The sequence below is a fragment of the Erpetoichthys calabaricus genome, chromosome 5, assembly GCF_900747795.2.
Source record: "Erpetoichthys calabaricus chromosome 5, fErpCal1.3, whole genome shotgun sequence".
Lineage (NCBI taxonomy): Eukaryota > Metazoa > Chordata > Cladistia > Polypteriformes > Polypteridae > Erpetoichthys > Erpetoichthys calabaricus.
The window spans coordinates 238872545-238899546 of NC_041398.2; the positions used below are offsets into that span (position 1 = coordinate 238872545).

Genomic DNA, 27002 nt, shown 5'->3' on the forward strand with positions numbered 1-27002 from the left:
TAAGGTAAATATGCCATTTAATTAATTAACATGGATATTGTCTTTTATGTTCTGTGCTTCTCAAATTTTTAACCAACTGTCTACCGGTTGGCTTGTTCTATTGTTTCCACATAATTTCTGCTGCTTTACATTCATACACACATTCTCAAAGCCATTTCATTGAATTTAGCATTGCAGGAGGGTCTGAATCCATGTTGGGTGCCAGTCCATCATGTAGGGGATCCAATTTCTTCTGTCAATCAAGCCTTGCACATCTTTGGGGACACTGGGACAATCTGAAAACTCCACACAGACAAACCCATGATGTAGTATCCTTGAGACAGAAGTACTAACATGTGTGCCACCATCCTGCTTTACATTTGCTGTATTACCATAGACCTGCCAATTTCATATTGGACAACTTTTTTCTATCCGTCTATGCACCGTTCTTTGGGTTGCAAAGAACTAGAAACCGTTCTGAATGTAAGGCAGGAGGCAAACTTGAAAGACCTGCCAGTTCACTGCAGGGCACCAATCAACTTCCAGATCATATTGAAACAGAGTGAAGCGTTCAATGAAAAACCAACCCAGAAATGCAATCACCACATGTAGAGTGCACAGTCTGGGATATGAACCCAGTGTCTTGGGTCAAAATGAAGTAAGCAGCATCAACCACCACACCGCAGTTCTGCCCTTATGGCATACCTCAGTTTTCAGTTACGTTTATACAAGTTTGTGCAATACCACACTCAAAAAGTCATTTGTCAACTCCGCCACTTTAAAGAGCTACTGTCCCATCCATTTATTTTTTTAAATCAGAGTTTGTCATTCATCTGGCATGATCCTGTGAATTTACAAATTTTCATTCTAGGGGAGTGGCTCAACCTCCTATAACCTCCTATAACAAATGTCCTTACTCTTCTTCAGGCTGCTAACCCAACCCTTTGGAGTGACTTTTTGACTTTCTTTTTATTTGTTGGTCAACAGTCCTGTCTTCAAGTCAAAATCCTCCTGAGTCTTTAGGTTTCCTGTTTGTGTCTGCACTTACAATTCCAGAATTAACTATGTACTAGTAACAATATTTTAGCAAAACAAAAAAAAATTGTTTTGCATGTTTTGAGCAATAATGTATACATGGATTATGTGATATGAGTAACAAAGACTTCATTCATTTTTCACATCGTCTGCCATTGTACAACATTGACCACTACTGAATTCTGCTATGTTAAACTTTTCTCTATTAATTCTACAAGAAAACAAAAGGTTATAATTTAAAAACAAAATCTCATGGGGATAAGTACCATATAAAAAAATAATTTTGGGTGGAGTATTCCTTTACACATTATATAATTTACCTTAAAACATTATAAAATATTTTACATTTCAAATTTTTTAAGACATAAATTATGCAATCAAGCACAGCATTTACAGTTACAATCTGTCAAAATGAAGAGTAGATCCATATGCAGTTTTATTAGGGAAATTTGCCAGCAGCGTGTTTTTTTTCTTCTTTGGATTATACTGTTAAAAAGATGTTCTCTGAAGGCATATAATCAAAATACAACAGCTAATTAATACAGATGCTTTTTAAATTAGAATTTCTTTGTGAAATACACAAACAACAAAAACAAAGCTTTTGATAAGTTGCCTACTTACACAGACAAAAGGCTCCTTCTGGATCTAAAAACTTACAAAAACTGAGATTAGTAATCAAAAAATAGCAATCCAAATATAATGAAAACTAGCATATCTGTTTTTATTGCATTAAACCAAACCAATACAAAAAAAATCTGAAGACACTGCAGCAAACCTAGGGACGTTTTTCATGGTTCCTATTATGTTACATAGAGAGAAAAGGGTTAATTTCTGTTATGTCAATACATCTTATGTACAAAACAATGTGAACTTAAAGCTCAAACAACATTTTAAAGTTATATTGCCAGTTTAGTGTTACGGCTTCATAACAGAAAGGGAGTATTGGAAAGTACTACTTGGATGCCAGTCTACATTACACAACATGTAATGAGCATTTGGTTTCCACATGATATACAGAAGCAGTTAAAGATATTAACACACATTCACAGTTTTTTATGTTAACACCTTTAATTTATACATTTCATCCTTACACAGGCACGCTATTCAAACAATGGAGTGTCAAATAATCAGTCATTTTGATTAATATAGATTAAGTAAACCCTTTAATATATTTTAGGTTAGCAAAAAATACCTCACTTGCAAAATCTATATGTAGCTTTTATTTAGTAGGCTTTTCACATGGACATCAAGGTAACTTTACTAATAACGTCTCCCAGTAATATATTTTGAGTTACTCGAACATCATAGCATTGGTATAAACATCTTTCCATTTTTTAATACAAAAAATGTTTTTTTTTTTTTTGGTGAAGTATACCATAAAATTTCCCCCAATTAATCTGGAATTACAAATTCAAATATGAAAGTCTAGAACTTCCTGCATGAGGAAGGGGAAAAGTTACAGCTATACAGTGGGTCTTAATAGTAAATGCTGGTTTCTTGGTCCACAAACCACCAAAGAAGTTCAGTATCTGGTCCTACAGTCTACAACCTGGAAGTACCCATTTTTGTGGAATTTTTTAATATATGGAAATGAAAGATTTATACAAATTTACAAATGTGTGTTCAAAAAAAAACATACAATAAAATGAAAGGCACAGATTCTTTTGTTAAGGCTGGTCATTACTTACAAGATACACTCTTCTAAGAAATGAGTTTAATTTGGTACTTGCAAAAATAACAAAATCCCACAAAAATACATTTTTTGTTAAATTTATATGAAAGTGCAGATGAAAGCCTCATCAGTTAAAAGACTTTAAAAGGTACATACACAACTGTTTTGAGGTGGGTAGCACATGATATGATGCAGAGAACAGTATGGATAATATGTGCATGATTACAGCAACCATTTACAGAAAACTACTTGTATTGCTCCAAAATTACCTTTTGCTACGTACTTGTCTGGAATTATAAAAATAAATCCAAGATGTGATTTTAGGAAAAACCAAATTAAAAAAAAAAAATAACCCAGATAGAAAATACAGTGGGAGTACTGGGTGTAGAAGCCAATTTCCCAAAAGTCCTCATATTAAACAATATGTATGAGAGTGATCCTACAAATGAAAAGGGTGGGGGGGGGAAACACAACATAAACTGTACGTGGTTAACGCTACCCCTGACAGCCCAAATGCAGGTGCCCAGCATCACTGTTCTTCTAACCAGGATGGAGCATCTGCTCCAGGAGTTTTCAACTTGATATGGAATTGTTTGAGTGTCTGTTCAAGCTGCTGCTGATTGCCAGCAAAATATGCTGCAATAGCATTATGGAAGAGAATGAGCTGATTGTGCAGCACTTTAACCTACAGAGATAAAACAAAAGAAAAATAACAGTAAATATTCATACACATTCTTGGCGGAAGCACAGACTTACAATTTGCACATTTTTAGTTTTAAAAATAGTCTATTCACTTCTTAATAAGTGACCTTTAAATACTTATTAAAACAGTGTAGTAAAGATACAATGTAAATACACATGAACACAAAACCTTCCACAGTTCCATCTAGATTATTTTACAGAAACAGGTTGCACTAGCAGAAGCTGCAGCTGTTGAAAACATTTCTTGAATCACCCTATTGAGCTCTTTTCACTTTTGGTGCCCCAAAGGAATTGCACAAATGGCATTTTCAATACAGTCTGTCAAACTGTGGTTCACAGTCCTACACTTGAGTCAAAAATGTGTAGTTTGTTCCTCATCTAAGATGCCATGTTCTCTGAATGGTACAACAACAGCGGTGTTTGAAGCCACAATATCCAGGGTTTGAAGCCACATGTCACCTTCACTGGTTCTAAAGTAAAACCAAGTTTTCCTTCAAACACTCAAATTAATTCTTTTTGAAAGAGATTTGGCCAGTGCCTGGTGTACAGTGTTGTTTGCAGGGGCTACACACTGTCATTTTAGTATAACACAGCAGATATAACTCTGAGGGTATTTCTCAGGTGACCTACAACATTTCTAATCAATCACAGCACACATTCTTTGGTGAATAAAAAACTACCTTTAGTGAACTACTGTCCATGCCCAGGTAGTTTTCATGAGGCATGGACGTATAGCTACTGAGCTTGTATACATCTAATCAAAGCATTATTTGTTTGCTTACAGGACTGGATGTACGGATCTAAACCACCAATTTCTTCTTCCACAAATATAACTTTTCTGAATGCATTTAGCTTGTTTGGGAAACACAACCTCTGTTTAATTTGAACAGAACTTGAATTTACTTCTGAAACATCTGGATTTTTGATGGTGAAGAGATTTACTTAGTTGTGTATTTGTTCATCATATTGTTATCATTATTCTTTATTGGACTGTTACATGAGCTTTATTTTTATATACATACATACACACACACACACATATACCTGTATATACATACATACTGTACATACTGTATATACACACATGCATACACACTACCAGTCAAAAGTTTTGAACACCTTAGTATTTTTTTTTTGTTTAATGGAAACACACACAGTTTAATGTCAATGTTTCATGAAATCAAGTCATAGAACAAATAAACAATGGCAAACAGAAAAATAGGCCAAGGAATCATTAAGTGTACAAATTTTTATTCCAGTTTGTGATTAATCAAAGTAGCCACCCTTTGCTGATATAGCTGCTAAAATGTGGTAACCCCTTTGATTCACAATGCCAGTCAGTTTGTGTAAGTCACCAACTCTGCCTCCAGCGAAAGAACCCCAGACCATCACACTTCCTCCTCCATGTTTAACAGCTGGTGTCATACACTGAGGAAGAATCCTTTCATCAACTCGACAGCATACAAAACACCTAGTGTGATGAACCAAAGATTTCAAATTTTAATTCATCAGTCAATAAGACTTTCTTCCAATCTGCAGTACTGTAGTCCACAGTTGGCATTTCAAAGTCCTATTTTGTTGTTTTAAGGTATGGCTTTCTTATTGCCACTCGCCATTTCAAACCTGCGGCACAACAGTCCCCTATGGAATTTTCCTTCACATATAGAATGCCCTTCACATTCTATACTTTGAGAGGTCATAGCTTCACTCTGACAGAGTATATTTTTTCCCACAGAAATGCCAAAAATACTAATTATAAATAAGTTTATTAACCTTAAATAAGTACTTAAGAAAAAGTAAATAGTGAAACATCATAAAACTAAAGCTGAGAAGACAAACAGGCAACAGTTTAACAAAAATCATTACATATATATATATATATATATATATATATATATTTTATTATCTGTTGCTACTAAATTAGTAATGCAGTAATACATGCTAACTTGTAAAATTTACAACAATAATCTATGTCCTGTGGCATCATTAAATTAGCTGAATAATGTATATTATGGAGCAATTTTACATCTAAGAAAACTAACAGCAATTATACAAATAAGAAAAATAAACAAACTGGCAAAGTGCACAACTCATCAGTTTACAAATATCACTTTTAAAAGGTAAAGAGTGGGTTGAAAATGATACAGCAATCTGTTACATTTAGGCAATATACTGTATCACCAGAAAGTGTGGGTGGCTAACTCTCTCAAATTTAAATGTACATAAAGAAAGTACTTATTTGAATATTAGGGATTTTATTACTTTTGTGAACACATTAATGTTGTCTGTCCAATAATTTCCTGACAATTATGTATTTGTTTTATTTACATAATAATTGCCTTTATTGCTAAATTCTAATGCTTGTGGAATGTAGCAAAAAATCATTCTACAAAAATTCAGTTTCTACACTGGTAGAAAAAAAAAGTATACAAATTTTATTTTCACAAAATATTTTAATAAAAAAAAAAACTGCTTGCACACTAAAAAAAAAATACAGTTTCAAAATCTTTTAACTGTTATGCATCTGGATTTGGCTCATTATATTTTTATGTTAACTACTGTATGGTATCTTTAACCACAAAAATGACAACATATAATATTACCTGTGAGAACTCAACAGCAATGGTGATGGTAAAACAAAAGATTATATACAGAAATTAGATTATAAAATTATGGATTTACATTTTAAAGAAAATGTGATTATGATGAAACAGGAGGCAGCTTTTAGAAGAAGTCACAAACTTATGTAGAAAACTAATACGTACTTTGAAAGTCTGTGACTATGGGCTAGTGGAGGTCAGATTTACTGTAAATGTTAAATCTTCCCTTCAATTCACTGCCAAAGTAGATGTGGTCAAGATACACCAGCATACTGTATGTCCTGCTATTTTGCTTGGTCCTTACTATTTTATGGCCTAAGACATCTTGGTTTCTCCAAGACAATGGTCTATGGTTAACAGATCTGGAGTACAGAGGTCACTGGAAGGGAGGCTATGGCACAGTTTGCTGTGCAACGATTTCCAGTAAAAATGGAAATGGACTCACGGTTCTCTGTTTAATTTTAAATGTAATAGTGCTCAATGCACTAAACACACAATTCTTTGTCCTGCTGAACCCAAGTGCCAGTACCCACAAATCATAACTGTGGTAAATGTTATACAATTTAAGACCTATTTGTATTAAATTATTTCTTTACAATTATTTTCTAACCTCCTTATCTAGTTAAGGATTGCAAATAATTTATGATTAGTAATCTTAACAACCTTGCTTCCATGGAGAGTGTTTAAAAGAAAATTCTATTTGTGTCAGCGGTAATAACAGTTTAATTACTTCTATTAATCTGACCTCAGGCTGTGGTCATTCATTAAAAGTATAACATACTTATCTTGCTTTTTAAGTTATGAGTATTTAAATATTTAGCTTTTTAAAGCACTCAGTATTAAAGTGCATTTAAGGTGACAACTCCACTTAATTTGACATGTGTTTAACATAAAAATAAGCAGTGAAGTTAAAAATAAATGAGCCTGAAAGGTTCATCAGAACTCCAAAACAACAAGTAAGGAACTGGTGAAGAACAAAAGTGTCACCATCCACCAGGGAGAGAGCACTCCACTGCCATGGCCTGAAAAGTCCATAATCAACACAAAAACGCTAGAATACAGTGTACACTCGCTTACCAAGACAAAGATGTAGCTTTTGGGAGGAGTTTTCTCTGGCTACATGAAAGAAAATTTTAACTGTTTGGCCATAATGATCAGCGACATGTATGGAGGCTAAAGGGTAAGGCTCTTAATCCAAAGAACATCCTAACTGTGAAGCATGAGGAAGGCAGCATCATGTTGTGGAGGGGTGTGTTGTAGGGAAAGGGACTGGCACACTTCATAAAATTAATGGCATCATGAAGAAACAGCATTATCTGGAAATTTGGAAGCAATACCTCAAGATATCATCCAGAGAGCTAAAGCTTGTTTGCAAATGTATCTTCAAAATAGAACATTAATTCCAAGCCAATTTTCAAAGTGGTAATGAAATGGCTTGCAGCCAACAACATGACAGTGCTGGAGTGGCCATCACAAAGCCCTCAAATCAATCTAAATGAAAAATCTGTGGACTAAACTGAAGAAACGTGTTGGAGCAAGGAGGCCCACAAACCTCATTCAATTACACCAGTTCTGTCAGAATGAATTGGCCACAATTCCTACAAAATAGTGAGAGAAACTTGTGGAAGGCTATCCAAAGTATTTACTTCAGGGTAAGAAATTTAAAGGCAACACCACCAAATACTAACTTTGCGTATGCAAACTTTTCGCCGACTGAAAAGCTGACATAGTGATTAAAAGCACAGATAAGCCTGTCTCTTGACCATTAATTTAGAGAAAAATTAATTAAGCAGATACACTAGTTGACTTAACACATGAATTAGAAGCACTTGGTATTGCATAGCTAAGCGAATGTAACTGAATGATTGCTTAGTACATTTATTTACATTTTATACCTATGCACCTTTTTATTTCACTGACACAGGATCTCCATCAAGATCAAAAGCCATCTCTGGACAGGTCTCACATAGCTTATTTTAATATTCCACTAACTTTTTCTAATGGCTCACCAGCTTCTTTTACACCAGGGATCGGAAACCTATGGCACTTGGCATGCGGAACGATTTTCAATGGCACTCTGATTATATATATATATATATATATATATATATATATATATATATATATATTGTAATTACAGCACATGCATTCACACCCTCACCTACGTTTTACACATGCAACTCACATATAAAGGGAAAGTATGTGTTCATTGTAGGCCATGGTACGTTAAAACAAACCTTGTTATTATTAAGTAATACACTGCACTAAAATGACTCATAAAAGACAAAAACTTGATGTTCGCTCTTTTCAAGACTCTCGGACGAATGAATATCAATTTGTACAACAAAAGAATTGTGCTGTGTGCACATTATGCTGTGAAAGTGTCATGTGTCGTACGTCAAGTGTACAAAGACATTATCAAACTAAACATCAGTCCACATTTAAAAGCTCTGATGAGAAAAGTGAAACTATAAAAAGGGCTGTTTCTGGCTTTAAGAAACAAACTACTTATTTTAGTCAAATAATTGGAACCAAAAATAAAGCCACCGAATGTAGCTATAAAAAAATTTGACAAAACATTCTTTTCACGTATGAACCTGTGTATTTTAAAATATAGAATGAGCAATAATATAAGATCTGTTTATAATGGGCTTCAAAAGTATATACTTTTGCAGCCCATTATAACTGATTAATTTTAATACTATATATAACAAAACTGGTAGAATTATGTCAGCACGCCGAATAACATTGTAACACAGGTTTGCACAACACTGCTGAAAGGTTGCTGACCTCTGCTTTACACTATACAGACTTTTTGGTATATACCAGACTACTGTAGTGTCCTCAACTATGTTTTTTAAAATAAAAATGTGAAGGTTTTAGAACATTTGAGCCTGTGACTGTACTTTGCAGCTTTTTCAATCAATTACAGTGGGAACTCTTTTTGAAAACATGAAGGAAGAAAAAAGGTAACATTAAAAATTCATAAAATTACTTTACAGCATCACAAACAGAGTTTCAACATTTCCCATACCTTATTTTCTTCCAAAAATTTGAGCTTTATAGAAACATCATTTCGCATTTTTTCATATTTTTCTCTGTGAATCTGGAAGATCTGCTGTGATTGTTCAATCTTTGGGAGAGTGGTGGCATCCCGAGGTCCAAGATTGAGCTCTTCTAAATCTGTCCGGTAGGCATCATATTCCACTCTACAAGACATAATCCATTTTACTGATAACACAATTACCTGCCTTAACACCGTTTTTTTATGTAACACACCATGAAGAATTAAAATTTAAATTCAGCACAAAAAGACACAAAATTATACATTATAAATAACAATTAAAGGCATTTTTTATTTTTTTTAAACTGCTTAAATACACAATTGCTAAGTGTATCACTAATAAACTGATTTCTTCAGAATACATATTTGTACATTAACCCATTCTAGGTTAGAAAATAAATTAACAAAAAAATTCTCCATTACCATAAAATAGAATGATAAGATTTCAAGACTATGTGTTTTTATAACTTAATGCTGTGCTCAATACTTTAAAAGTGGTAATGTATGTTATGATGGGATCTCCTATAAAATCATAAATGTGAGGGAAATACTTATGCAAATGCTCAAATGCTGGGGATATCAAATCAGGTGCTTTACCTGTAAATACGTAGAACCTGAATATTTCACTGTAGTTTGGTATCTGGGATGTGTCCTATAACTCTACATGTGCATAAAATTAGGATCCACACCTAGAATCCATCGTCCAATACACTTGATGTAATTTAACCAACATGTTTCATTTGTCTTGACATGTACTAGTTAATAGGAGTAATTTAATGTGTTGAGCAGTACTTCTAAGCTTAACTCTTCTCAAAACATAGTTAGTGCAGAGTACATCAGTTATAAAACTTACGAAAGAGTTGTTTAGTTTTTGCATACAATGCTGACTTACATTATTATTTTGTGTACACAAGTCTGAGATAAGTTTAAAAAAGTAACCATAAATCCTTTACAGTACTATTAATTACAGTATTACTGTTTCTGTGTGCAGGCTAACTGAGGACACTAGCATAATGATTGATAGACAGTTAACAAGACTGTCACTTATGCACTAAGATAAATCTAAAGGAAATATTAAAAATACAATTGCTGTATTAAGATGCAGTTTTACATTTATTTTTTCATTAAGGGAGGAAAAACCTCTACAAACCACCAGTGAGATTAATGTAATGTATGTATGGATTTTACAGAAGAGTCAGTGCATCACCCTCCTCTGTATTTTGTAGCCATATATACATACCCATATATTAGCGCTGTCACACATAAAATACGTACAGTTTTCACCTTTTTTGCAGTAACATGTACAATAAATGTACTTGCAGCCTATAAAGTACCTATGTTAATGTGGAACATTAGGTAACTACTACTTGCACAAATCCTTTAATTGCCTACGTTTGTTTAACCATGACATTTTTATAGAGAGGAAAATTTAACCTCTTGTATCTCAGTGGTTGTGTGTAGAAGGCAAATTCACCTTTGATTAGTTAGTGGAATAATTATGCAATAATGAAAGGTTATACATAAAACTGGATGAATTTTAACTAGTAATTTAAAAATCTCAAGACAACAACTAATCTGAACACAGACTATTAAAATCAGTTGGGTCTAATAGAGAGAGAGAGATACAGAGATAGATATAATAAACTTATAAGAGAACACACAATACACAAGATCAAGTTCTACGTAAAAAAAAAAAGCTAAAGCATGCATTATAGGAAGCTAACCCAACATTCAGGTGTTAGTACACACAAACTAGGATTAATACCAAATAAGACTTGATGTTCTTAACTAGTGGAAATGAAATATTGGAATGGGTGTGGAATAATTTATTTGACAATTGTTCTGTCAAAAATGGACATGTTAATTAACTTTTAATGATTCATTTTTGAAAGTGGAACCTCTATTTGACAATGAATCTTTACATATATGCAAACAAATAAGGTCAGTGTAACGTATGGGCATACCAACCACACTTGACTTTACATACTCATAGAGGCATTTGCTGTTCCCCTCCATGCCAGTTCTTCCCAGTGGAGACTCTGCTACAAGGAGGAGCAAAGAGCTGCAGAATCTCCCTTAGACATTTTTGTGGGGAAAACTGAATGCATATCAAATAGAAAACCAAACACTAGTTTCTGAGTAAAAATAAGTCTGAGGACTGATAACCTGCAGCTCAATCATCATAATGTTCATTCTTCCTGAGGCAAAAGTACTTGCTGGTATTGAGTGCAGCACCTACATTGCTTATACTGTATTTACTACCTATGACTCCCCTGCATACAAACTCATATATTATATAGATGCATTACCCACAGAGTGATCTAGTTCAAGTGTTTATTTCTTTTCATTTGGCTGATAATGGCATACAGGTAATGAAAACTCAGTATCTCAGAAAATTAGAATATTACATAAGACCAATAAAAAAAGATTTTTAATAAAGAAATGTTGGACTACTGAAAAGTATGTCCATGTACGCGCTCAATACTTGGTCGGAGCTCCTTTTGCATGAATTACTGCATCAATGCGGCGTGGCATGGAGGCAATCAGCCTGTGGCACTGCTGAGGTGTTACAGAAGCCAAGGATGCTTTGATAGCGGCCTTCAGCTTGTCTGCATTGTTGGATCTGGTGTCTCTCATCTTCCTCTTGACAATAACCCATAGATTCACTATTGGGTTTAGGTCAGGTGAATTTGGCTGGCCAATCAAGCACAGGGATACCATGGTCATTAAACCAGGTAATGGTACTTTTGGCAGTGTGGGCAGGTGCCAAGTCCTGCTGGAAAATGAAAACAGCATCTCTATAAAGCTTGTCAGCAGAGTGAAGCATGAAATGCTCTAAAATTTCCTGGTAGACAGCTGCACTGACTTTGGACTTGATAAACACAGTGAACCAACACCAGCAGATTATATGACTCCCCAAATCATCACTGACTGTGGAAACTTCACATGGACCTCAAGCAACTTGGATTCTGTGCCTCTCCACTCTTCCTCCAGACCCTGGGACCGCGATTTCCAAATAAAATCAAAATTTACTTTCATCTGAAAAGAGGACTTTGGACCACTGAGCAACAGTCCAGTTCGCTTTTTCCTTAGCCCAGGTAAGACGCTTCTGACATTGTCTTTGGTTCAGGAGTGGCTTGACACAAGGAATGCGACAGTTGTACCCCACATCCCATACACGTCTGTGTGAGGTGGCTCTTGAAGCACTGACTCCAGCCGCGGTCCACTCCTTGTGAATCTCCCCCAAATTCTTGAATGGGCTGTGCCTCACAATCCTCTCAAGGCTGTGGTTATCCCTGTTACTTGTGCACCTTCTTCTGCTATCACATTTTTTCCTTCCACTCAACTTTCCATTAATATGCTTGGATACAGGACTCTGTGAAGAGCCAGCTTCTTGAGCAATGACCTTTGGTGGCTTACCCTCCAATGACTGTCTTCTGGACAACTGTTAAGTCAGCAGTCTTTCCCATGATTGTGTGACCTACTGAACCAGACTGAGACCACTTAAAGGCTCAGGACACCTTTGCAGATGTTTTGGGTTAACTTGATGAATGGAATGTGATACCAGGAGTCTACAATATTGAACTTTTTCACAATATTCTAATTTTCTGAGATACTGAATTTTGGGTTTTCATTAGCTATAAGCGATAACCAGCAAAATGAAAAGAAATAGGATTGAAATATATCACTGTGTGTGTAATGAATCTAAATATCACTTTTTGAATTACTGAATTAAATTAACTTTTCGGTGATATTCTAATTTATAGAGACGCACCTGTATGTCTTAAATAAACTACATAAATTTGAAATGATTATGAATGTAAACTAATTTTAGTCATATGTCTTTCAATAAATACTTTACATCTATGTGAAAAATACTAACTTACTAGTAAAACTGCCCTAAAATCTTTAATGTGGTTATACATGAACTAGTAATAAAGGCACGACACAGTTTCAACTACCTTCCAACAAAACTGGAGAGCATTAAACCTCATAACTGACGAATCAAATAGTGTACAATAAATTCTTTATGTAAAACAAATTGTTCACATAAAATCATGCATAGTACATAACCTTACATTAGAGAAAAAAAACACAAGCTGGAATTTCAAAATATTGCCACAGTGAAACAAATAAACATGCAGACTTTTTCATTTACATACCTGGCAGCTTCATACTGTTTAATATTGACCATTGTATCTTCAATAGTCTTGTCTACCAAAGTTTTCACACTAGCAATGAAAAAGTTTATAGCTCCCAACAGTGTTTCTCCATTTTTAGAAAGAAGTTTTTGTGTTTCTGCATTATAGCCAAACTCTTCCTAAAAAATATATATAACAACATTAAAAAAATTAGTACATCAGGAACCAAAATGAATATGTAGCATTTGAACATTTATAGTTACTGAAACACTGATTAACAGACAAACAGGATACTTAAAGTCTCTCCATCCAACCGGCTCAATTCAAGTCAATATTGCGAGGAGCCAGAGTCCATCTTGGCAGTAGTGGACACAAAGCAGGACTCATGCTTAGACAGGTACACCATCCTACTATAGCTCACATTTCCACACATACTTTTTCAGGATCAAATTATAGCCACCAATGAACCTAACACCTAAGTCTTTGGGATTTGTGTGGAAAGCCAGAGTATTTAGAAAAATAACTCTTACACCTACAAAGAGAACAACTTTCAAGAGCTGGGAGGCAGAAGTGGAAATCACTGTGCCACAAGGTGGATCTTTATTAAACTACTAGGTACAAAATAATAATAGATTTAACAATAGATAAATAAAGTTACAGGTAATTTTTCAAAATGTTACTGCAAAACCAAATATGTAAAAATATGTTAGCTCAAGGCAGCTAAAATTTAAACTGGGTCACAACCTACTTTTATAGTACCAGTTCACTGTTCTACTTCTCTCTCATATTCATGTTATATACTCAGTTTTTTTTTCCTTCAGTACTCACTTTATGATTCATATAAGAGTTATCTTTCATATTTTATAAATTTGTATACAGTACATGACACTCACTTCTGATTAAAAAAAAACTAATCTGCCAATTTAATGTTAAGATCCATCATAATTATGTAAAGAACAAACAAAAAAAAAACATTTCTCTGACTTGTAATATCACTTGAACACTTGGACACACAATGACGACTTGTTCTGGATAGAAGACCAATCACAGGGAACTCTAAGGAACACAGCACGTCACATTAAACCAATTGTAGATATTTCAATCATCATTCAAGAATTAAATATCTTTTTACAATGAGCAGCAATTATGTTTCTGATCTTCTCCTTGAAGTCTAGTATGTAAAAGGTACACTCCACTCCAATCACTAAGCTGTCATGGGGAGTGCAACCTATCGTACCCATCCTCCCTCAGTGTTTAGTAATCGTTTTCCCAAGCTGGACGAAGACACACTTGAAAGTGTGCTAATTACAATTAAATGTATTTTATTAATTTATACAACACGCCAAAGATATTTTAGGTTTAGACTCACATACAGTTGTTTAACTGCATAGCAAACTGAAAATATATTCATCTTTTATACTGTACATAACACAACATATGTGACAATACATTCTTAAAAAGACAAGAAACCAACACTCATAATGGTCATTTCACTTTCAGGACAGAATTATTTTTGCCTATAAACAGTTTTACATTGGTTTATAAACAGATCAATACCTTTCAATATATGTTTATTTAGAGGAGGTACCAACTAAAATGAAATGCAGAGTCTTGTACTTTTATGTTCCCATTTAAGTATTCCTCCAAAAGCAATAACTGTTATTATAGCTATGAAAATTTTACTACAGATTAGATTTTAGCCACAATCCCATCAGAGACATTTTCAAAAATATGATCAATGACTTTGCATAAATTTTGATATTTGATTAAAAACAATCAATCACAAATTGCAGGAGAACATAATTTATTAAATCTATAAAAATGTCAAGAGACTGTAAAAATACCTACCAAACTAATGCGATTTTCTAATAATTTATTTTTTTAAGAGAATATGAAATACATAATTTTATAGGCATACTCTAGTCATCACAATAAAAATGGATGAATCGACACAAACAAAAGATAACAATGTTCAGTAGTGTAACACAATCATAGGTTTTCTGTTTTAATTAGAAGTAACAAGCTAAGCTTTTAATACCAGTATCAGCAGGCTAATTTAATTTTTTTGTGTCAATGCCTAATCAATGATTATGTTAACTAACCTAATTCATTTCAGATGTAATACTGCTTTTGTTTTGTTAAAGAATAAAGACAAAAAGTGTACCAAAGACAATTCCTCATCTATGGTGGGACACTGGTACAGTGCATCCGGAAAGTATTCACAGCGCATCACTTTTTACACATTTTGTTATGTTAAAGCTTTATTCCAAAATGGATTAAATTCATTTTTTTTCCTCAGAATTCTACACACAACACCCCATAATGACAATGTGAAAAAAGTTTACATGAGATTTTTTCAAATTTATTAAAAATAAAAAAATTGAGAAAGCACATGTACAAAAGTATTCACAGCCTTTGCCATGAAGCTCAAAATTGAGCTCAGATGCATCCTGTTTCCCCTGATTATCCTTGACGTGTTTCTGCAGCTTAATTGGAGTCCACCTGTGGTAAATTCAGTTGACTGGACATGATCTGGAAAGGCACACACCTGTCTATATAAGGTCCCACAGTTGACAGTTCATGTCAGAGCACAAACCAAGCATGAAGTGAAAAGAATTGTCTGTAGACCTCTGAGACAGGATTGTCTCGAGGCACAAATCTGGGGAAGGTTACAGAAAAATGTCTGCTGCTTTGAAGGTCCCAATGAGCACAGTGGCCTCCATCATCCGTAAGTGGAAGAAGTTCAAAACCACCAGGACTCTTCCTAGAGCTGGCCGGCCATCTAAACTGAGCGATCGGGGGAGAAGGGCCTTAGTCAGGGAGGTGACCAAGAACCTGATGGTCACTCTGTCACAGCTCCAGAGGTGCTCTGTGGAGAGAGGAGAACCTTCCAGAAGGACAACCATCTCTGCAGCAATCCACCAATCAGGCCTGTATGGTAGAGTGGCCAGACGGAAGCCACTCCTTAGTAAAAAGCACATGGCAGCCCGCCTGGAGTTTGCCAAAAGGCACCTGAAGGACTCTCAGACCATGAGAAAGAAAATTCTCTGGTCTGATGAGACAAAGATTGAACTCTTTGGTGTGAATGCCAGGCATCACGTTTGGAGGAAACCAGGCACCACTCATCACCAGGCCAATACCATCCCTACAGTGAAGCATGGTGGTGGCAGCATCATGCTGTGGGGATGTTTTTCAGCGGCAGGGACTGGGAGACTAGTCAGGATAAAGGGAAAGATGACTGCAGCAATATACAGAGACATCCTGAATGAAAACCTGCTCCAGAGCGCTCTTGACCTCAGACTGGGGCGACGGTTCATCTTTCAGCAGGACAACGACCCTAAGCACACAGCCAAGATATCAAAGGAGTGGCTTCAGGACAACTCTGTAAATGTCCTTGAGTGGCCCAGCCAGAGCCCAGACTTGAATCCGATTGAACATCTCTGCAGAGATCTTAAAATGGCTGTGCACCGACGCTTCCCATCCAACCTGATGGAGCTTGAGAGGTGCTGCAAAGAGGAATGGGCGAAACTGGCCAAGGATAGGTGTGCCAAGCTTGTGGCATCATATTCAAAAAGACTTGAGGCTGTAATTGCTGCCAAAGGGGCATTGACAAAGTATTGAGTAAAGGCTGTGAATACTTATGTACATGGGATTTCTCAGTTTTTTAATTTTTAATAAATTTGCAAACACCTCAAGTAAACTTTTTTCACGTTGTCATTATGGGGTGTTGTGTGTAGAATTCTGAGGAAAAAAATGAATTTAATCCATTTTGGAATAAGGCTGTAACATAACAAAATGTGGAAAAAGTGATGCGCTGTGAATACTTTTCGGATGCACTGTATATATTCAGTCTAGGTTATAAAATGAATAATACTAATAAACATTGCTTAAATTCATTGTGGTTAGGCTCTGTCTAACTCATTACTTTGTGGACTGTTCAGTGTTAGGTACACCTGTTCAACTGCTTGTTAAAACAAATACCTAATCAGCCAAACACACAGCAGCAACTCAATGCATTTCAGCACGTAGACATTGTCAAGAAGATCTGCTGAAGTTCAAACCGTGCATCAGAATGAGGAAGAGAGGTGATTTAATTGACTTTGAACATGGCATGGTTGTTGGTGCTGGCCTGAGTATTTCAGAAACTGCATATTTACGGAGATTTTCACACAAAACCATCTCTAGGGTTTACAGAAAAGGGAAAATATCTAGTGATCGGCAGTTCTCTAGGAAAAATGTGTTCTTGATACTAGAGGTCAGAGGAGAATGGCCAAACACGTTTGAACTCATAGAAAAGCAACATTAACTCAAATAACCACTTGTTATAACTGAGGTATGCAGAAGAGCATCTCTGAACACACAACACGTTGAACCTTGGAGAAGATGGGCTACAGCAGCAGGAGACCACACTGGGTGCCACTCCTGTCAGCTAAGGACAAGCAACAGAGGCTACAGTTTGCATGGGCTCACCAAAATTGGACAACAGAAAATTGACTGGTCTGAGGAGTCTCGATTTTTGCTGTGACATTCGGATGGCAGAGTCAGAATTTGTTGTCAACAACATGAAAGCATAGATCCATCCTGCCTTGTATCAACAGTTCAGGCTGGTGGTGGCAGTGTAATGGTGTGGGGGATATTTTCTTGGCACAATCTGGGCCCCTTAGTACCAACTGAGCATCACTTAAATGCCACAGCCTACTTGAGTAACGTTACTCATCATGTCCATCCCTTTGTGATCGCAGTGTGCCCATCTTCTGACAGCTACTTCTAGCAGGATAACGCATCACGTCACAAAGCTCAGATCATCTCCAACTGGTTTCTTGAACATGACAATGAGTTCACTGTACTTAAATGACCTCCACAGTCACCAGATCTCAATCCAATAGAGCACCTTTCGGATGTGGTGGAATGGGAGATTCACATCATGGATGTGTAGCTGAGAAATCTGCAGCAAGTGTGTGATGCTATCATGTCAACATGGACTAAAATCCCTGAGAAATGTTTCCGGCACCTTGTTGAATCTATTCGATGGAGAATTACAGCAGTTCTGATGGCAAAAGGGGGTCCAACCCGGTGCTAGTAAGGTGTACCTAATAAGGGGACCGGTGAGTATAGGTTCATTTTTTCCCATTTGTAAAACATAACATTTTCCAAAACTTACTTCAAATCAAACTTCCCTTAATTTGAGTAGCATGTGATGTATACTATTAATAATTTTCCAAAGTTTATGAAAAAAACATCCTATTTTAACAATCAAAACTGCTTCATTATCACTGTTATGGTTCCCTAATTATCTGATATATCGTTATGTCATTTACTTGTAAGATAACATTTTTAGAATGAACAAACTTACATGTAGTTCTAGAGATTTTAAACTGAGGTCAGCAAAAGCATCACCTAGCTGTCTCTGTGTTTGTACCATCTGGTAGAGCTGGTTAGAGAGTGTTTGTGCAAGTTTTACCACATGTTCATACTTCCTTTTGTTATCTCTCAAAATATCTATTTGTGCTTCAAGTTCTAAGTCCACTGTTCTTGAACCACGTCCCAGTTTTTCCGAGAGAATTTGTCTTGTACACTAAAAGAGAAAATAAATAGTTATTCTGGGGTACTTGATAAAGTTAATAAAGACTCTCAAATTAAAAGTCAGTTTAAATTTCCAATTGATTTGTCTATTTTGGTGATATTGTCACAGTACATCTTGGACTATCAAATGTATCTTGTATGAATTAACTCCTGTTGGTACAAGTTATTGGACTGCTCTGCTCAGACTCTTATTTCTCTCTTCAAACACATCTTTAAACATTTAAGAAATTTTTAACTAAGCAATCCATTTTATTATCGAATTAGGCCAAATTAGGGGCACTAAATGCAACTGCCTGGGTGCAGATCGACAGGGATAATGCCAAACAATGTCTCCTCCCCCCACCCCAAAAAAAGTGCAAACTGAGTTTATTACAAATAAATCACTCAGGGAGGGATGAAGAAAAACTAGAGGTTCAATTAAGCAACAATTAAACAACAAGGTTCTGGAGAGCCCCCTTTTATCTAGCTTTATGGGTGATGAACCCATGACTGCCTAGTGGCATATCTTATCCACTTGATCAGCTCAAGTATACTTAAGCACTCTTTCATACCTTTCAGCTCCTTCTGCCCAAACTGGGCCTTTTCCCTAACTCTCGTTCCCAGCCTAGACTAAACCCCTGATCAAGGTCACTTGTGTTTAAATCTGAGAACCACTTGCACCGGCGGGGTGAGTCTACTTTTTCCACTGGGACACAAGGTTGCAATCTCTCTATCAACTTCTAATGTTCCTGAACTCCAATAAGCATTCAATTGTCTTTAAAATGTCAGGTTTCTACTTTTGGTCAAAGCATTCCTTGACCCTATTTCATCTGTTGTATCTGTTAAATAAAAGAACAGTTGCTTGTTTTACTTGTCCAGGGAGAACACTGTACTCCAGTTACTAGTTTTTTTTTCTCTCTCTGTCTCATAGGGGTCTGAGCCAAGAATTTTATCTGTGCCAAGTTGCCAACCAAACACTCTTCACAAACATTTCATGATACTACATGCTTAACTAATGCTTGGAGTTGCACCTGCCTAAATGTAACTGTTTCTTTAGCTGTTTTATGCTTGCCAAGCAAGCAGTTTCAGGTCAACAATTCTGATGGCTTAAAATCCTGACCTTTAGAAGAGACAAAGGATCAAGACTGCTTTAATAATGTAGAGTTGAAGATTCTTGTGTCATATAACATAAGATACAGAAACTGCAAATTACAACCCCAGTTCCAAAAAAGTTGTGACTCTGTGTAGAATGTAAATAAAAAAAGAATGCAATGATTTGCAAATCTCATAAATCCATATTGTATTCACAATAGAGCAAAGAAAACATATCAAATGTAGAGACACTTTACTATTTCATGAAAAATATTAGCTCATTTTGAATTTGATGGTAGCAACACGTCTCAAAAAATTGGGACGGAGGCAACAAGAAGCTGGAAAAGTAAATGGTACTAAAAAGAAACAGCTGGAGGAACATTTTGCTGTTTTGCAACTAATTAGGTTAATTGGCAAAAGGTCAGTAACAAGAGCAGATATAAAAAGAGCATCTTAGAAAGGCAGAGTCTCTCAGAAGTAAAGATGGGCAGAGGGTTCACATTTCTGCAAAAACTATCTACATCTACAAACTGTGTAACAATTTCAGAATAATGTTCCACAAAATAAAATTGTGAAGACTTTGAATATCTCATCATCTACAGTAAGCAATATCATCAAAAGATTCAGAGAATCTTTGTGTGCAAAGGACAAGGCTGAAAATCAATATTGGATACCTGTGACATTTGGGCCCTCTGGAGGCTCTGCATTAAAAACAGGCATGATTTTGTCATGGAAATCACTGTATGGGCACAGGAACACTTCCAGAAATCATTATCTGTGAACATAGTTCAATGTGCCATCCACAAATGCAGATTAAATCTCTATCATGAAAAGAACAAGCCATATGTGAACATTATCCAGAAACGGCACTGTCTACTCTGGGCCAAAGCTCATTTAAAATGGACTGAGGCAAAGTGGAAAACTGTTCTGTGGTAAGATGAATTGAAATTTGAAATTCTTTTTGGAAAACATGGATGCTGCGTCTAAAGGACTAAAGAGACCATTCAGCCTGTTATCATCGCTGAACATACTTACAACAGTACGCATGCATGAAAGTTCTGTACCTGTGAAGAGCTAACTGGGCAAGTTAACACAGATCTGGTAGTGACATCCCTATCCACTGTGGCTGCTATAGCTGTGATGTAATATTGACCTCACAAAGCATCATGGGGCACTGGGGGGGAAAAAAGTTTTTACTTGCATAAGCTGGCTACACTGTAAATTTTCAAGGGAAAAGGTGCACACAGGCATGAAATGAGCAATACTTCCTCTTACTCTTCAGATATACTTACTTTGTAAGTGTTAATACTCCACTTTCGTACCAGCTCCAGTTTCTCAATGGCAGGATTCTTCAACTCATCAGCAACAACCACTGCCCCACTTTGAGAATCTAATTTTACCATACCTGCAAAAAATTGCAAAAACTAAGTTAATTATATGATGGTATTATTTTCTGGGGCACATTATCCCATACAATGTCACAAGGAGCCATAGTCTAACCTTGATGATTGGCCACCATGGCAAAGATGTTTCCAGGATGTAGCAACGGAGGCACAAACTCATGCAAAGGCAACTTATAAATATCTCAGTTAAATAAACATAAGGGAGAAAATCTACCTGAATATGAAATGATCATGAAAACTTTATATAAACAAGTACTTAAAACAATGCTTTAAGATTATGTCTTAATTTTAACCATATACAGCAAAATATGCAAAAAAACAAAATCCAGTAAGAGATATTCTGAATGCCATCTGTGATAAAAACAACAAAAACTACCAAAGTGAAGTAAGTGGACAAAGAAGTCTTGGTTTTAATCCATTCTGGCAGAAATATCCAGCCTTTTACAGTATTAGTGTAAGATACATTCAATAAAAGATAATTTAGTACAGATGCCATGTACTTTTCTTCAAATTGTCAAGTTTCAGTAAATTTTGCTTAACTGAAAAGAATAAGTGGTTTAACAGTCTTTTGTCAAATTCTGCTTAAGTTGTCCAGCTTCTCCGTAACTTGTTCAATTTTTTCCAAAATTCAACTAATGAAAAATGGCACGTCATGTTAAAAATTCTTCTCCAATAACCACAGAATGGGTAACACTAAATTGTGCTTCTTTGACAAAGAAATGGTGTTTTCTTGGGATATCTAAGCAATACGTAAAAGAAACCTATGCAGTTGCCACTTATCTTTCTTCTTCAACTTGTGTTGTAACAAGCTTCTTGTAAAGCAACTGACACTCCTACTGAAGCAGAACATACAAGTTTGCTAAGTGGTGATTTTTACTTTTAGAGATATAAATTGTATAAGGGACCATGAGCATTAGGTCACAGCATATGGGAAAATACACTGTATGCTACTTAGTAGCAACTTACAAGTTAAAATATACACATTTACAATAAACAAATACAAGCATTTTAATAAAGCAAAGAAAAAATGGATAATCGTTAGCAGACAGGAACATGTGATTTTGTAGCATGAAAGCCTTCACATCTTAGAAGAAAAAGAATGGAATTTTTAACCCAAGAAGATTTGATTAGTAACAAAATTACAAAGACCTAAGGAAGACCATAGTTTTCTATTACCATGAGACAAGCAGAAAAGTAAAAATCAAGACACGGATTATAAGTTGTTGTTGAAAGCTATGTGTATATACTATACAGCAATAATTAAGTGCCAAAAAGAAAAAAAAAACAGAGCTTTACTTAATCTTTTATTAAACATTATATATCTAGTCCACTGGTTCTCAAGTTCAGTCCCGGGTACCACTTGTGGCCGCAGGTTTTTGTTCCAACAAGTTTGACAATCAGTGAGTTGTTTTTACTTTTCATTGCTCTAATTTTTTAATTAGCTGTTCTTTCTATTCTTCCCAGACTGTCTTAAGACTGCGGTAGTTAAACCCCTACTTAAGAAAAATAATCTCGACCCCTCTTCTCTTGAAAATTATAGACCCATCTCTAACCTGCCTTTCTTAAGTAAAATTCTAGAGAAGGCAGTCATTATGCAGTTAAATGAGCACCTCAATAAACATGCTATTCTTGATAAATTTCAGTCAGGTTTTAGAACAAATCACAGCACAGAAACTGCACTCGTTAAAGTAGTAAATGACTTGCGGGTAAATGCAGACAGAGGCCATTTATCTGTTCTCATCCTCTTAGATTTGAGTGCCGCATTTGACACTATTGATCATAATATTCTTAAGAATCGCCTTAGTCAATGGGTGGGCCTCTCTGGCAGTGTCTTATTTATTTTCTTATTTTGTATTCAGAAAAATGCATTAGTGTTAAATTTACATTTATAAGAAATATTGCATTTTTTGCCATATCTTAAGATGCTTAACTATGTCATTGTTTTAAATTCACTTTGTCTGTGGAGTTTGTCAACTGAATTGTGTCCAAAAAATATCTGACAATTATTGAAGGGCATAGCAGACATCAGGACAAGTGACCCTGACTTCTAAAAGGCACCTATATTAGCATTACACACTTAAATTGCATAAATAACCAGAAAATTAAAAATAACTAATTGCGAAAAGGCAAAAAAGAATTCTTATGCCCATAAATTCCTGCTTTGTTCAGTAGTACTAGGGTGTTCTACCGTGTTAGCCATTATGGATGTAGTGAGAAGCTGGCTAACTAAAGATTACAATATACAAGCTTTTTATACAACTTGACTTTTCACTACTTTGTTCAGTAAAACATTAAGCACAATTATTTTTATAACTACTGGATTGATGCAAAAATACACAAACTGGAACAAACAGTTTGCTTAATTAATGCAGGAGTCAAATTGAAAGAAGAAAACAGCAGCCAAAGTTGACCTCAAGGATTGAACTTGAAAATGACCGAAAAGATACCAAGAAAATTTCCAGTCTCGTTGCAGAGAAGATGGCTACAAAGTTCCATTTGACTAAGGTCAAAGTAAAGGATTAGCAATACTGAAAGTAAAAGAAACATTACAACAAACAAAAAAAAATTTTTTTCATATTAAGGGAATAAGAAAGTTCTCATCCGGAATTAAAATGTGAACATACATGGCAGGTAAAAGCAGCAAAAGTATAAAAAGTGCTGTTTTGCTAAAGTGAGGAGGAGTTGTTATTTAGAGCACAAAGTGGGCTGCAAGAAGAAGAAACCAAAGTAAAAGAGCGAGAGAGAGGCTTCAGGATATTGTAGAAACCATTTGCACAACTGCAATCAAAGCAGAAGTAAGTTTCTGTTGAGAGAAACTAGTTAATATTCCAGGTAGCACAAAGTATACCTCTTGGACCAAAAAAATCATTTCCTGCTCCGGCTAACCTGCTGGCTGCCACACTGCTAGGAGAGACAACAGGTGATGAAGGCTGGCTTGAAGAGCCTGTAAAAGGGTACAAATGTGAGAATGATTCAAATTTGACATAATAAGACAATTTCCATAGGAAAGTGACACACTAAATAACTAATATGCTCTTAAAGGGATGGGTGGAGGAGGCATACCAGAAGGCGGGATAGGAGAATAAAGAAGCACTTGGCCTGCTGCTTGAACCCAATTTTAGGATACTATGTGTTATTAATTAATTATGTTTTCTTATATTCGTGAGAAAGACAGCTTTTGAATTTGGCTGCAATATATAACTTGTTTTATTAGGTTTAGTACCTTTGATTTCCACTAGCTTTGAAACATGTATCCCCCAAGGGCAGTATCAGCTGTTAGAAGGCAAATTGTAAATCCTTCATTAGCCTGTTTGACAATAAGGCTTAACAAAAAATGCAACTGCCAATTGTCAACTCTGCAGTCTCAGCTTTTCTTTGTATTGCTAAGAGCATCTTACTTTAGTCATTTTTCAAGATTAAAGCTATAAACGTTTGGAAGTATTTACAGAAGCCATTTTTTTTTATAAAATGATCAAAATATTTTCTGCTTTCTGAGCATAAAATGGCTTACATTTGCAATTTTCTTATAATCTTCAAAAAGACTTGTTCCAGACACTAAACAGGAAGTCGGTACTGTCTGTAATATGATCTTAAAGGTATGCAGTTTTTTTATATAACATCACACATAAAGCCTTGTTGGTCATGTATTTTAAACGTGTTTTTTTTTTTTTTTAACTTCACTCATCATAAGAAAGCAGGAATAACTGGAGGTACACTAACAAAACAAAAAGAAACATTAAGGAACAAACAAAACAGTATAGTATGGGAGTCCTTAATGAAGCTCACCATCTTAGGCAAATTATCCATTTCTTAATGCTGAAACAGCTGGCTGGCCTATACATTTTAACTTATCACCTACCAAAGGCTACATCTACACTACTATGCTTTCATTTAAAAATGCAGACTTTAGTCTCCATTTCTGCCTTTCATCTACAATACCCCAAGTATTTTTAACCACCATAACCTAAGGCTTTGAAAATGCTTTATGGGGCTGAATTCTTCTGAAAACACTGGCTTGATGTTGCTACTTGGACGGGTGAAAATATGCTTAATATGTAGTCCTTCTGTAATTGGATCTTGATCATTACTCGTAACATTTCAACATAGCAGGTAAAAACAGAATGACTTTCTATGGTGCTTGTTGTGTTGCTTACTTGTATTCATCTAAATTGTGTTTTCTACAGACTTAATGCTGCATACATATGCAAAAGGCCAGTCATTTACTGGTCACTGCAGTTTTGTGATAAATCCCATGGCTGGCGGCATTACCATCACTGCAAGGATTTTTCTGCTGATGGGTGCATAACTGTTACAGTTGAATATGAACATCATTTGTGTTTTTGGTTCTTTTAGTCTGGATGATGTGAAAATTCAAATATAAACAGAGATAGTGTTCATTTACAAATGCGGGTTTTAAATGAAAACAGTGGGCGTAGCCTCAGAGGGGGCTGGGCGGTCTCATGGTCTGGAACCCCTGCAGATTTTTTTTTTTTTTCTCCAGCCGTCTGGAGTTTTTTTCTGTCCTCCCTGGGGATTGGACCTTACTCTTATTCTATGTTAATTAGTGTTGTCTTATTTTAACTCTTACTTTGTCTTTTTTTTCTCTCTTTTCTTCATCATGTAAAAGCACTTTGAGCTATATTATTTGTATGAAAATGTGCTATATAAATAAATGTTGTTGTTGTTGTTATCATGTACCCATGTTACATTATTTTTTTCGAAAAGCAGAACATCTCAAAGGCATGCCACTTAATCAGAGAGATAACAACAACATAACAGACACCACCATTTACTTTTAAATCAACACAGAGAAAACAATGGAGGGAAAAAGGCAAAACAAAATTCAGCCCCCACATACATATTTCATAGTAAAATGCATGGGTTCTTGCTGGCTTATGTCACGGCAGTCTCCTAAGCACAATCATGTTCCTTTTATTCGCACTTTTAATATGTGGGCATTATTGCCTGAATCAGGTCACCCTTATACACTGGGTGATATAAAAACCATGTATTATTTGTTTCATTATAGAATCCTCAGCATTCTTATTGAATGGTACAACAGACGGGCATAAAATGTGTCAAAATCAGTAATGCTTATAGTTCTTTTAAATAAGTAACAGGTTCAGTTGCACAAAAACGTGAGCTATATTTATATTTTTCAGAATGCATTTTCTATGTCAAAATATTCCCCAATGTAGGATTCACCACTGACTTAATAATATTATTCTTGTTGGTATTAAACTGTAAAATGTAAAAAACAGCAAATTCTAGTTTGCTGCCGTTATCTGGGGAGATCTTCACAGTTGAGTTATTGACTTTCTATATAAATGGAACATACTGTAAATGACTGAGTTAGCTGAATCAAATCCCAGTTGACCAAATGTGTATATGGTACAATAGCTTAGATAGGTAATTAATATTAATGCACGGCAGTACACTGAAGATAAATAGGAAATACATTCATTCTGCTTAGGTAAGACAGCGGCTGTATATGCCAAACAAAATGACATGGATTTTTTTTTTGTAATGCTAACTTAAACTAAGAAGAAAAAAATGAGCAAATGGCATCATAGGTTTCCTTAATAGAATACTATGAGATGTGTTAACATTAATCAAATGGAGACTATGGCTACACTTCAAGAAAGACATGACAAAAGACACAATACTATAGGTAATTGTGTCTACCACAGTATTACGGAACTGAACTTCTGGAGTTCATAAAAAGTCTAGGTCTGAAAATGTTGATCTAAA

At 35.4% G+C, this 27002-nt stretch overlaps 1 protein-coding gene across 3 annotated transcripts in view; it reads right to left on the reverse strand.

The window, feature by feature from the left end:
• Window positions 1-1711: 1711 nt before the first annotated feature.
• Window positions 1712-27002, reverse strand: part of arfip1 (ADP-ribosylation factor interacting protein 1 (arfaptin 1)) — an 87987-nt gene continuing 62696 nt past the window's right edge. For 2 of the 3 annotated variants that reach the window (XM_028802688.2, XM_028802690.2), the window contains 6 exons: window positions 24100-24195; window positions 21141-21253; window positions 18548-18769; window positions 13216-13373; window positions 9023-9197; window positions 1712-3371 (listed from right to left, as the gene is read on the reverse strand). In XM_028802688.2, coding sequence (XP_028658521.1) covers window positions 3216-3371; window positions 9023-9197; window positions 13216-13373; window positions 18548-18769; window positions 21141-21253; window positions 24100-24195 — 920 coding nt within the window. In that variant the 3' untranslated portion in view covers window positions 1712-3215. The remainder of the gene's footprint in view (window positions 3372-9022; window positions 9198-13215; window positions 13374-18547; window positions 18770-21140; window positions 21254-24099; window positions 24196-27002) is intronic. The other variant, XM_028802689.2, reaches the window with a different exon arrangement.